We start from the raw sequence: 12,930 nt of genomic DNA, 5'->3' as shown, positions 1-12,930 counted from the left end.
GTTAATAGACCTTGATTATCATCCTCAGCTTTCAGTAATGTACTCCCTTACCTAGCTCAGGACTAGTGTATTTTAAATGTTCATGCAGTGATTTTGGAGACCGAACTGCTGATGTTACCAAGCTCCGTCCTGCACAGTTTCCCTGAGCAGGCATGCAGGGATGGTTTACTAATGTGCTTGTTCTCATCCGTGCAGTGATTATCTTGCCAACTAATCATCAGTCAGATCAGCGCTCTGATCTTTGGAAGTGGCTTGTAGCAGCAATAAAGTTTCTAAACATAATTTTTACATAGCTCCCAAGCTATACTGGCTGCTTCCTAAGTGAAGGTGCAGCTAGGACCCTGCCCTTTTGTGCTGCCTTGGAAATAGCAAGCCACATGTCTCTTCTGTTAACAAAAAGCTTGAGCTACATTTTCCTGAAATCACTGAGCCATCCCTGTAGTAGAAGTGAGAAACAAAAGTTTAGGGAAAGGAGATGAAGAATATAATATTTATGTTGCCACCTAGAAAAACTTAAAGAAGAAACAACTGGAGATACAATTATCATTTTTTATTTATTATTTATATAGCGCTGGAGTACACGGCGCTGTACAATAGGTGAAGTGTGCCAAACGCATAACAGGTCCCTGTCCCGAGGAGCTTACAGTCTAAAGGCACAGCCGGTACAATACCGAACCATACAGTACAGAGCAGACACAGAGTGAGCAGAGAATGGTGTTTGAGCATGGTAGCTGGAGCGCTGCAAGGAATAGGTGGGTTCTCGGGGGGCAAGGGCGGGGGCTTGGTGTACGCTGGCTGGGAAACTGTCCCAAACATACTGTCACTGTGTAGTTTTCTTTTGTTCCTTGTTGTAAAAGGAGTCATGACCCTGGGTATATTTTAATTGTAACAGAGCTGCCTAATTTCCCCAGGGGAAAAAAAAAGTCTAAAAAAAAAAGTCTTAGTTGTGCACTTTGTTCTCTAGTGAAAATGTGAGGCATAGTAGGTGTCAGGGAGGCTCCAGGAGTACAGGCTAGTGTTCATTACTGTGAACTGGGAATCAGGACTAATGTTAATCTCCCAAGTTCACTGTCTACTTTCAGTAATAAGGGTCTTAAAAAGCAATAATCCTGTGCAAGTAATTGTGCAAAATGCACATTAAGAGATCTTTTTCCTTTAAATTCTTCAATAAATTGTGCCGGTAACTGAGAGTGTCCCCAGGCTGGTATAAAAGTAAGAGTCACAGAAAACATATTCCTTATCAAGTTTACAGGGTGCAATGCATCCAAAACATAGTCTTATACAAAGAAAACAAAAAACCCAAAGCTTTCATTCAAATACTGACCTGACCCAAACTGGCTTAGCATGCTAAACGTGGCATGATTTGACAATCTCCAGTCCCACCCAGCTCTGTGATTCCAGTGCAACAAACACTATGATTATCCTGTAAAAATTTATTTTAGCCTCACTGTTTTCTTGAAATAAAAAGTAGGGCTAACTGAGTTTTATTTTTTAAGGAAGGATCTTAAGTAGCTTTCTCTAAAGTCTGGATTTTTGTGAGAATTCTTGTAACACAGAGATGAATTCTTATAGGAAAAAAAAAATAAAAAAGCCCACATTTTAAGCCTTTTATTTTATTGAAAATTCATGTTTGGGTCAGTCAAAACTGATAATCTCTTAAAAACATTTTAGGGTGCAGACATTTAAAAGTTCGCACCAAAAAAAAAAAATAGAAATAACTAGAATTTTGAGCAAATATTTATAGAGTTCTGAAATTCTTATTCTACTTATTTGCCATAATATTTCCCTCAGAAATTTCAGCACATGACATTCTTATAAAAACACTTATGCTTACATGTGGAAGAGTGCCAAGGTCCAGTTGTCCTCTCCTGGCCACCCTAACCAAACAGGCAGCGAGGGGTGGCCCGTGTGCTATGCTCTGTGCAAGGTGACTGTGCCATCTGGTCATCGACCTGCCAGTTAGAAACCCATGTCAGCTGGCAGTGGTGCAGTGCCCACAACACTGAAACATGCCTGTCATGCATTTCAAAATCTTTGATATGTTTATTGATCCAAGGAGTAAACGGATTGTATTGTGACTAAAACTTGCTAATATGGAAAGATGCGTGATGGTTCTAACTTGCATGAGTAACCAACACACTGACTTCTGAAGCTAACATCAAATAGTTTTAATAGTATATGTTTTGAACTAATACAAAATAGCTTACATAACGCTCTTGACAATTAATATTCATTTTTTCTTTTAGTTCAATCCAGTCAAAAGTGAGTTGTCTCAAGGACATTCACCAGCCTATGAGGCAGAAGATTAAAATGTAGGACTGTTCTGTATGCGCAGACTAGTCTATATGATACAGGACTAGTCTGTATGTGTGGGATGAAAGATGTCCAGCGGGGATGACAGTGTCTGCCAAAGGCAGGGAAGGAAGTTTGCTTGAAGGAGGGAACAATCCCTTCCTCTTCCCCTGGGCAGCAGTTTTCCATTGCTGTGTATCAGTAGTAAGCCTTTAGTACATTAGTTGAGCTGATGCCTTGAAAACAGTGCTGAGCCTAACAGCCTTCTCTCCAGCTGCTCTAGGGAAAAGCCCTGCTGAGTTCCCCTCTCCAGACCCACAAGCTTTCAAAGAGATTGTCCCCATAACCAGCCAGCTGCCACCACCGCCTCTCCATGGCCGTCTTAGTGGGCCATAAAGCTCATGAACAAGCTTCCAGTTCAGCTGCCTTCTCTTGCTCTCCCATCCCATGCTGCTTTTTGTAATTAAGAAATTTGCCTACAAAAAGCAATGAAAAAATTATTAAATTATTCACCAAAAAAGTTGAAGTGCTACAGGATGGCTCAGTAAATGTGTAATGCACTTATTTTAACTTGTATACTTCCAAATTCATATTCAAGATGGAGAGATTCATTAAAAATTCATATTAAATACTTGTGCCAAAGACAACTCTATGTGACCCAGTACCGGGGGAGCCTGGACCATGGAAGAACCCACACAGGCTAGGATATTTGTATTATATAGATTGAAGATACCAGTTTCATAAATTCCCATTTCCCAATAAGAATATAGCAGTCAGTGTTTTCATGTAATTAATTCCACAACTAATTTAGTCAAAACTAATCACAAATTTGAAAATATGTTATCACCATTAACTGCATACGCTTACCACAAAGAGACTTTCACTATTTGGGTAATATTCACAGCAAATGCAAGACTTTTCCCTCTCATCCCAGCCTCTCCTGAAACTGTTTCTGCAACCAAGCCACAAATCTGAAATTTTGACAGCACAGTTAAGCAGAGTATTAGCCTGTTTTGTTTTGTTTTGTTTTGTTTTGTTTTTTTACCTATAGCATATTTTAAATTTAGAATAGAAGTTTACCTGGTTACTTGACTTTATGACACCTTCCCGAGTACAAGTTTGACCTGCTCCTCCTGATTTAACTGTTAAGTGTCTGGGTTCTTTCCGTGGTGTGTTGCTGAGCTGTTGTTGATCTCTGCCATGAGAGAGATGTTTTATTGCAGCTTTTTCTGTTATTCTGTGGAAGGCTGCTGAGAAATTGTTTGTTATTCTCATCTGATTTTTTCTTTTTTTGGTGGATCCCTTTTTACTGTCTTTCTGTCCTGAATGTGTTGTCAATGGCCAGAAAGCTATATAGACTGAGCTACAAAACCACAGTCATGTATAACTCATATAACCCATGTAAAGCTGAGTTCTCTCTCAGATTTACCAGTGGCAAACCCTGACTGGCCATGGACAGATAGCTGATCAAAGTGACAGAGAGATGCTGGCACATAATGATGACTTTCTTGGAAATTTAGCACATCTGGAGTGAGCTGTCCCTTTTCCACCCAAGTTTGCATTCTGATCTGGTTTGGACTCTCATCTCTCCCCAAAACTAAAGCACTTTTGGTTTTTCTTGCCATTGACCAAAACGTGTTCTGTGTGTTTCTGCAGGCAGTTACCAGTCCTCGACATCCATTTGCAGTGGGACTCTGGACATGCACTATGTGGAGATACACCACATTGCGTTGTGTCTGTGCTTTGCAAATGCAGGGATTTTTATTTGCTGCTGGGGAATAGTTGAGATTTTTGGTACTCTATGGGCCCAGGTCCCCACTCCCTTATTGCCTCTTTCTTTTTATACCTAGCTGTTGAATTAGGTCAAGATATATTCGGTAACAGTCTGTGTCACAGAGTACTGTGGCAGCAGGGAAACTTTTCAGTGAGTGACTTTGGACATTGCAGCTGATGATTATCAAAGCCAAGGTTTTTCAGTGTAAGGGGAATGCCATAACAACCTCTGGAACCTGAGATCTTTTCCTGAATTCGTCTGCTTGTGAGGGTTGAGGTTTTTAGGGTAATTGATTTGGAAAGTTGCTTTTATATCTAAGTTGTGGCTGTGCCACAACAGCAGCTGTACTTTCAAGGCCTTTCTTTTGAAGGACCTACTGATAATGCAATATTAGACTGGTGCATTTTCATAGAAGTGCACCCAGCAGCAGTGGAAACATTTGGGAGTTTTAAGCAATCTCCCTCAACCCTATACACACACACTCATATATAAAATTAACATCGGCATATCAAATATCAGCTCAGGATTTCACTGCTACCTCAGACAGAGAAACCGGGCTCAGAGGGACAAAGTTCTAAATGCAGAGATCAGTAATAATGCAAATAAAATGATTTTATGATGTTTGTCATCCCTTTGCTCCTATGTGAATACACCCTCCTGTCTCTCTTTTTCCAATTGGTATTTCAGATTGCATCCCTGCACACCAATCCCATTAGTTAGCTGCACAGACTATAGTTTCTGATAGCTAGAAATCAGATTTCCCCACTAATTAATATCTTAACATGGTATCTTTGAAACCTGTTTCAACATAGTGTAGTTTGGGTGCCTGTTGTTCCCGGTGTCCTTGCTGCATTGGTTGACCTTAGATATTTCCCCTGATTTTAGTCATCTGGAAATCATTTAGTCTGGTCATCTTGGCTTTTCCTATCATCACATGAGAGAGCTCTTTTAGATTAGGTTACTGATTTTTGGATGACTAAAGTTAGGTGGCATAACCACAATATTTTTTAACAAATCCAAAATTTTTACTTGAGTCAGTTAGTCCCTAAATGAGATATTTTGTTCTGATTTACCTGAAAATAAAATTTTGAGGTAACAAAAATGTAAACCTTCTTGTGGAAAACTAAGACCTAATGTAGAAAACTATAGAAAATTGTATTTTCTCTCAGTCAACTACATTTCCTTTGAAAGTTCCCACCTTTGCTAATTGTAGGAAAATATATGTATGAAAACAGAATTCAGGACAGTTCTCAGATTTACGAAGTACGTGCATTGTGAAAAGAAGTAATAATTTCTATAGATTTGATCCACAGAGTTATAACAAAGATTCCTGATACAGCTATTGCAATTTATAAAAAAATTTCAGTAGTTATATTTTATCATGACATTCCTAGTTGAAGGTCTAAGCCTAGAAACACCTATGCATGACTTTATTCACAGATGCTAATGCTTTCAGATTCATAAAAGGTCTTGATTCTCATTTCACTGTATATAAAAGTAGCTTGAAGCAGTTTAGATGAAGGTATTGCCTCTTCTGTTAATTTCTTGATCAAATTTGGATTTTATATTTAAATCAATGATTTATTGTAATGAAATTTACCCTCAGAATTGCTAGTCTTTTTTCCCCTAGTAGACTTAAATGCTATGTGTTATATTTATGATGATTACTATTATTATTTTAATGTTAACATGAAAAAATGCAGATGTCTAAAATTTAGTATTTTGGTGTTTGCTGTGTCCTGGTATGTTGAAGAACAGAGTTATTGTAACACTTTCCTCTTTTCTCCTTTTTTTTTCAAACCTAGCTTACCTTTTCTGAAGCCATAAGAAACAAAGCCAGATTATCGATCACAGGGAGTGTGGGAGAGAACGGACGCGTATTGACTCCCGACTGCCCGAAGGCCATGCATACTGGAACTGCAATTAGACAAAGTTCAGGATTGGCTGTAATTGCATCGGACCTACCATAAAAACCAAAAAAATAATTGAGTGCCTTAATCAAACTGTGTTGGTGACTGATGGGAACACAGCACAGACTGTAACGACATGGGAGTGTCATTGATGAACTAATAATTTGGCTGAGAAAGGGAAGTACGTCCAAATGCGCCAGACATCATCAGCAACAATGTGTGCATGAGCTCAGCTCGGAAACCCAAACTCAGATTTTATATCAGGAAAATTCATAATTTAGTTTTGTTGGGGGGAGGGGGCTGGGAAGGGTGTATTAACAGCAACAAAATTCACTTGAGTGGACTTAAAACTAATAAGACTTGCCAATTTAGCGCATTAAACTGTGAAGAACATGCTCAGAAAGGACAACACATTTTGGTCTTTGTCTTGACAAGGAGAGAAAAATAACTATAGAAGTCAATGAACATGCTAACCTGTGTCTCCAGAACATAAATATATACAATGGAAGAATACTCAGCTGTCCAGCTGTAGAAATGAATCACTAAACTGTGATAAGAAAATAATAAGTATGTAAATCCTGTGAAAAAAATAAAGAAATTATTTACATTTTCTTTGAAAAAAAAGAGGAATATTGAAACATGCTTGCTTTTTAACTGATGTAAATTCGGTAGAGGACAACACAATTCTGTTTTCTAACCATCTTAGGGAACAACTCATTGCAATAATTGATATAAAATGCCATCACTGTAATAAAATTCAGAGACTTTTTTTTTATAAAAGTTGTTGGTCATCCTCTTGTTTGCTGTTACCTTCATTCTGTTCCATCATTCCGTGTTCCACAGATTTGCATCTGTCTAATACAAGAAACAAAATGATAAAATGTTTAGAGTACGTCATCAGTCTGCAGTGTAGAATCAAAAGAGACTACGGGTCACTCATGTTACAGATATTATTTATAATCTTGTTCTGTGTAAGAAACTGTGGTTTTTGTACCCACCAAAAAGAATAAAACAACAAACGTTCTTATAATATCGACAGAGCTTGAGTTGTTTTCTGATCATTAGGGATGTCACCTGCAAAATAGAATCAGGTGGTTCATTTCTTACCACAGGATGCAGGACCTTATCCGAGACAGTCTGAGTCCCTGCACATTTGTGAAGTTCTTTTATGCCCTTAGAGAGGGGGGACTCGAAGCTGTCAAAGTATCATTGTGATTATTCACTAGGTATTTTAGTACTAGTCACTAAAACCCTTTCTGAGTGGTTAGGGAACCATTTAGTGATTTGTTCTCTGGGTAGATCAAGGGATGAGATACCAGGGAGAAGGAAAGTACAAATAACAGTCTTTCTGACTGATGTGATAGATCCAGCCACCTCCGTTTTCATAGCCAGCCTGTCAGTGGCACGCCAGGGAAAGGCAGGCAGGCACCATTTGCATAAAAGCCAAATATCAACAGGAGCAGGCATGTCTGTAGGTGCAAAGCTGTAGTGAGCCTCTTCTGTGATGGTCATTCTACTTGGCCAAACTAGGCACTGCAGTGGTCTCCAAATCCAGAGAATTGCCGCTAAGGTAACAGCTCCATGCTAGCGACCAGACCACAAATCGGTCCAACCTTGGATTAATCATAGCTTCTAATGCCCTTGTGGTTTTGCCAGGCCCATGAGGGGTCATGTTGAGACAGCTCACATTTCACCAAAGTCTTCATGGCTGGTGCTTCACCCTGCCCCCAGGGTTCCAGGACCTCATGAGCAGGAGTGTGTCCACAGAGTGGAGCCTCACACTGCCAAATAATGACCAACCCTCAACAACTACAGCAAAGGACAACCCAAGGAAAGCACTACTAAGGTGATAACTCATGCTATGTGATACAGATGACTATGAAGTCGTAAAGTAGGTGTTAGCTTCAGGAGAGGTATCAACGAGATAGATAGATATTAACCTCTTACTTCAAATACTCTAGTCATCCTTTATAATTACTGGAGGGAAATAGCCAATGAGAATCAATGACTTCATCTTGAAGTAGACATGAAAACATCAAATTGCTGAATCACAGCAGCAAGAGCCTATATCTTTCCTATAATCCAGGCTGAAGGTGACCTGTTCTTATGTAGAATTTGACAGTACAGGCAAAGGTGAAAATAATGTGATGCTTACACCTAAGGCACAATGCCTGCCAAGTGTGCAAGGGTCTTAGAGAAAAAGATACATAACACTACAATGAGTCACTGTGACTAGACTTATTTTATATCCTTGTTTTACTGGCATGTTTAGCTCATTCATGAGTTACTGTGAACTGTTTGTGTTTCTGTGGCTGGAGTGGTGAGTTGTCTGTTTTTTCTCATCTGAGCAAAACTGAAAGTTCCCTCTCAGACTTCTTTTTACAGATGAACTTTAAAAGCAACTTCTTCACCGTTTGTGGTTTGGTTTGGTTTGGTTTCTTAAAAAAAAAAAGAAAAGTGTGTATGTGTTGATTTTTCATAAAGCAACATAGTAGAGGCTACAAGATTGGGAGACTGAGTGCGAAGGACGCTGTCTGTTTTGTTCTACTGTGTATGCCTCTTTTTCCAGGAGTTCATCTTCATCCTTTTCTTGTTGAGGACTGTGAGCAGTGCCAGTGCTGTCTTGGGATATTTTACTGTCTTCCAGTGCTACTCCTCTTCCATGCTGCCCTGTCTCTCTAATGAATTACATTTATTTTTCACCTTCAGTAAAAAGCCCATTGCTGCAGTTAGGAACGTCACCCCATGGAGCCCATTCTTAGATGCCTAAGTCAGATTTTCACTTGGCAATGAAACCCTCAAATCCTTTGAGATGTCTTGTCCAGTGCCAGTAACAATGGAAAATCCCCACTGAGAGGATTCACACTTGAGCAGCATGAGCGATGATGCAGCCACCCAGCAGCGTGGCCATGGAGAAGCATGACCCACCAAGGCCACATGGCCAGCAGCCATGGAGGGGGGAACTATCGCATCCTCTCAGTGCTTCCAAACCTTGTCCTTGGCAAGGGAATGCTTTGCTCAAACCAAACTTGGTCAGATGAGGTGAAGAGGAGACTATGACTTTGACAGTGCCTGTCACAAAATACCACAGATAAACAAAACCAAACCAAACAAAAAACTAGATGGGAAAGTGTGACAGCGGAGAGAATTGACTAGAATTCAGACGGCTGAGAAAGCAATCTGAGAGTATTGGTCTGCTCAACACTTATGTCACCCATTCAAGGGAGGAAATCCCTTCCTCAGCTCAGGTTCAGGAATGCCATGGTCTCCAGGCTCTGAGAAGCAGCAGAGCAGCTCCTGGCAGCTGCTGGGCTGCATCCCACCCTCCTAGCGCAGCAGTCTCAGCTCTCCTCCATCCCCCCACCTTTCTTTCTTCAGCCACCTCCACCTGCCAGCTTCATGACAACCACCGGCTCAAAGGAAGAAAAATAAACAAAGGTGTCTACTGATTAAAGAAGACCATTAGTACTGAGGCATTTACTGAAATATCATCCACATTTTTCCCTCACAAGATAAAAAATATAGGCAACAGAACCTGATTCACTTTCCCTCACATAGGATCTGATGACTCTTGGGATGCCCCTGACCTTGCTGCCTGGCCTCCAGCTACAGGTCCAGAAAATGTCCTATCAACCTTGAGTCCTATATGCCAGTTCCAAAGATATTTCCCTCACCATGGATAATCAGAAGGCAGGACAGCCATATGCAGGGAAATTAATTGATTCTGATAATTTCTGCTGCATAAACCTAGGCATTTTGTGTCACTTGAGATGCCTTTAACTATTCAACCTGGCCTCCTACTGCAAGTCCAGAAAAAGTCTCCTGTAGATGCTGGGTCAGATCTAAAAGCCCCACGCAAATGTCTTAGATGACCTAAGACATCTTAAATGGTACTAGGTACCTGTGGGAGAGTAACTGAATTTTGTCCTGTAGTCTGTTCAGCTGAGTTGTTTTCAAGCCTCCATTGGCTAGATCATCATGGAGTATGAAAAGACCTTAGACACATAGTTCTCCTATAGATATCTACATTTAGATATCTTAATATTGAACTGAATGCTATATGTATTTACCTGCCTCTAAAATAATTTCAGTTTTGATGTGATCAAGTGAAACTAGAAAAATTAACACTTAAAGCAATATTAGACTTGTCTGCAAACTAAGTATCATCTGAGCTGGTATGGATCATACTGAAGGATAAGCCTGCTTTGACATTCACTGTTATATTAGTTGGTTTTCCTTCTACACATTCAACCTTTCCACACTGGTGGTGTATTGTATTAAACACTTATTAAATTCAAAATCAGCACAGATTTACTGGATTATCTAAGGACCCCATATACAAAATTAGTCTTACACAACCGCTAGCTGTTGCTGAATTTTACCTAGACACTATCCTGGCAGCTGAATGTACACGTTCTGAGTTGAATTTGCCCCAGTGCAACTGAGAACAGAGCCTGGAGAAAGGCGTACAGCTTTATACAGTTGGTTGTAATCATTGTGTATGGTGATGGAGAAGAGCAGTACCTGTTCACCTCTGTTTCTTGGTAACTCTGTACTGGCTTCCGTCCTGTCAGAATGAAGAGCAAATATTATCTGATTTGGTGTAGAAACTCCAGTGTTTTTCTGCCATCTCAAAGTGTGAGCAGACCTTAATCCATGACTAGACAATTACAGCTGAAGGGAGCTCCTAAAGCTTTCAACTGGCAGAATGTACCTACTGCACTAATGCCAAAAGCAAGAAAAGAAGGGCAGCCAGCAAGGACCTGCAGACCTTTGTTGTAGGTGTCAATTAATTAACACTGTTACAACAAAATGTGCAATTGGTTGAATTACAGTTGCAATGTCTAAAGGGTAAGAAGTCACCAATAGAATTATAAATAGAAATTTTGAGTCACTTTCTTTTCTAAGTGAAAGGAGTGTCACAGATTGCAAATAACTAGTTTATTTCATAATAATTCCATTGAATGTAAGGTCAGGCAAGCTGTAACTAATAAACAAGAATCATAGATTGAAAGGAACATTTGGAGGTCATCTGCTTCAAACCTCCATTTAAGGCAGGTTCAGCTTTGAAGTTAGATCCAACTTCAAAGTTCAAGAGGCTTCTCAGGGTTAGTCCTATCGAAATTCTAGTATCTCCAATGTTGAGATTGCATAACGTCTGTGGGCAACCTCTTTCAAGTTCTGACCACCCTCAGTATTTTCCTGAGTTCAAAATGTAGCAACACATGTTCCAAGCTGCTTACTTAAATGCAAATGTGTATTATTATTTGTGTAATCAAGCTCAGAATCCAGACAGATCTGTTAGATGAGACTAAGGCACACTGTCATCACACTTCAGAGGAGTGTGCGTTGCTGTCAGCCTTGCCTTATGGCTAAAAAGAGGATCCAGACTCCAAGCTCCCTGATCCATCATCTTCCATTAGCACCAAACATTAAAAAGTTATAAAGGCCATACCCTGAGTGTTTTTTTTAGTGTGATAGATCTCCAATAGGTCTAAATACCTTCAACAAGGCGAGATGGTTGAAGTGGACTTCAAAGTGCTTTAAAATTAATGATATATTTTCCTAAGACTTTTTAAAAAAATTATTTTTTTTTTAAGTTATTGTATATTTTAGTTATTCCTGTAAGGATTCCAGTACTAAGGCCCTGATTCTACCTGGCCTTATACCTGATACTAATTGTTTAAATCCATGCAAAATTGATGTAAAAATGCAACTACTAGTACGGATGGGAAGATCTGATCTGACAAGATTTTTAAACCTATTTTGGTCTAATTGTGTAGAAGTTTCAGAGAATTTGGAAGGCACAAGACTGTAGCAGTTTAAATCCAGTAACTCAATTAAAAGAGCCTTTTTATGCATTACAGTAGTCATCAAGTCCGTAACAATGTAACAGACGTGGTGTTTTCCCATTTTCCATGTCAATGAATGTGAGAGATTTTCCATGCTTTGCTGAGCAGACTGCAAGACTGCAAAAATTAATTCTTTGCCAGTATTATAAAAGGAACACTGTTATAACCTGGTTAACTGCAATATTGTCAATTGCTAGAATTTCCCTAACAATTGATTCTAAAATGACTATAAGAAAAAAATCAATGCTTTTTTTGGCTAAAGGACATAATCAATATTCTTTTGAAGATTTATCTGTTAAAAGCACCATCACAAAGATTAAGAAATGGCTGTTGGAAAGCCTATAGAAAATTTAATGACATTCTGAGAACATCTGATGATATTTGTGGTGGCATTCACTAGCTTTAAACATCTCCAGTGTAACTGTCTAAGAACTTGTAAGATGCAGTATATCTGACTGATTTTAAATGACTGCGGGGGAGATAATCATGCCATACCAATCTTTTCTTGAGTTTTGTTGGTGAAGACAACCAAGAGTGACTAATTCAAATGTTGACATTTACACTACAGACACCTACACTTGATATTTATATTGTGAAATACAGTGAGACTAGCTCTGATCACAATATCAATAAGACAGGGAGAGAAGGACAGAGTTGCTACCATCACCTCCGAGGTGTATGTTTATGACCTTCAGCTTCACAGTGTCTCACGTCTGGAGGTGGCTTGTTTGCCACTCTGTGTGTAAACACGCTACCTTGGACTCTACTGTTCTCATAGTTACTGTTTAGATACAACCAGCCCTTAGAAATGACTGCTTTCCCTCAAACCCAAAAGATTTTGTTGGTTGGTACACATTTAATTAAAATTACATTTTAAGTAGCATAAGACATTGGTGAGCTGGTGGGAACTCCTGTTACATCAGCAGCTGGATGCCCCAAAATCTGAATTTCAAAGCAGAGGTGAGAGGAGGTGGGAACACATCTCCATTCTGGGACCCGATGATAAAGGTATCTCCAGAATGCCTCAGGCATGACACTCTGGATCAAGAGGGCTGAAGGCATGTAAGCACAGCCACCTTGAGAGCCTCTGAAGGCACAAGGC

General features: G+C 39.6%; 1 protein-coding gene across 2 annotated transcripts in view; it reads left to right on the top strand.

Moving 5' to 3' along the window:
- The window catches only part of GRIA4 (glutamate ionotropic receptor AMPA type subunit 4), a gene marked incomplete at its 3' end in the record, with an annotated part of 225,109 nt that extends 219,073 nt beyond the window's left edge, over positions 1 to 6,036 (top strand). For both annotated transcript variants that reach the window (XM_080339862.1, XM_080339863.1), the window contains exon 16: positions 5,872 to 6,036. In XM_080339862.1, coding sequence (XP_080195988.1) covers positions 5,872 to 6,036 — 165 coding nt within the window. The remainder of the gene's footprint in view (positions 1 to 5,871) is intronic.
- Positions 6,037 to 12,930: the final 6,894 nt, after the last annotated feature.

Source organism: Nesoenas mayeri, assembly GCF_963082525.1.
Source record: "Nesoenas mayeri genome assembly, chromosome: 1".
Taxonomy (NCBI): domain Eukaryota; kingdom Metazoa; phylum Chordata; class Aves; order Columbiformes; family Columbidae; genus Nesoenas; species Nesoenas mayeri.
This window is presented reverse-complemented; position numbering and strand designations above follow the sequence as displayed.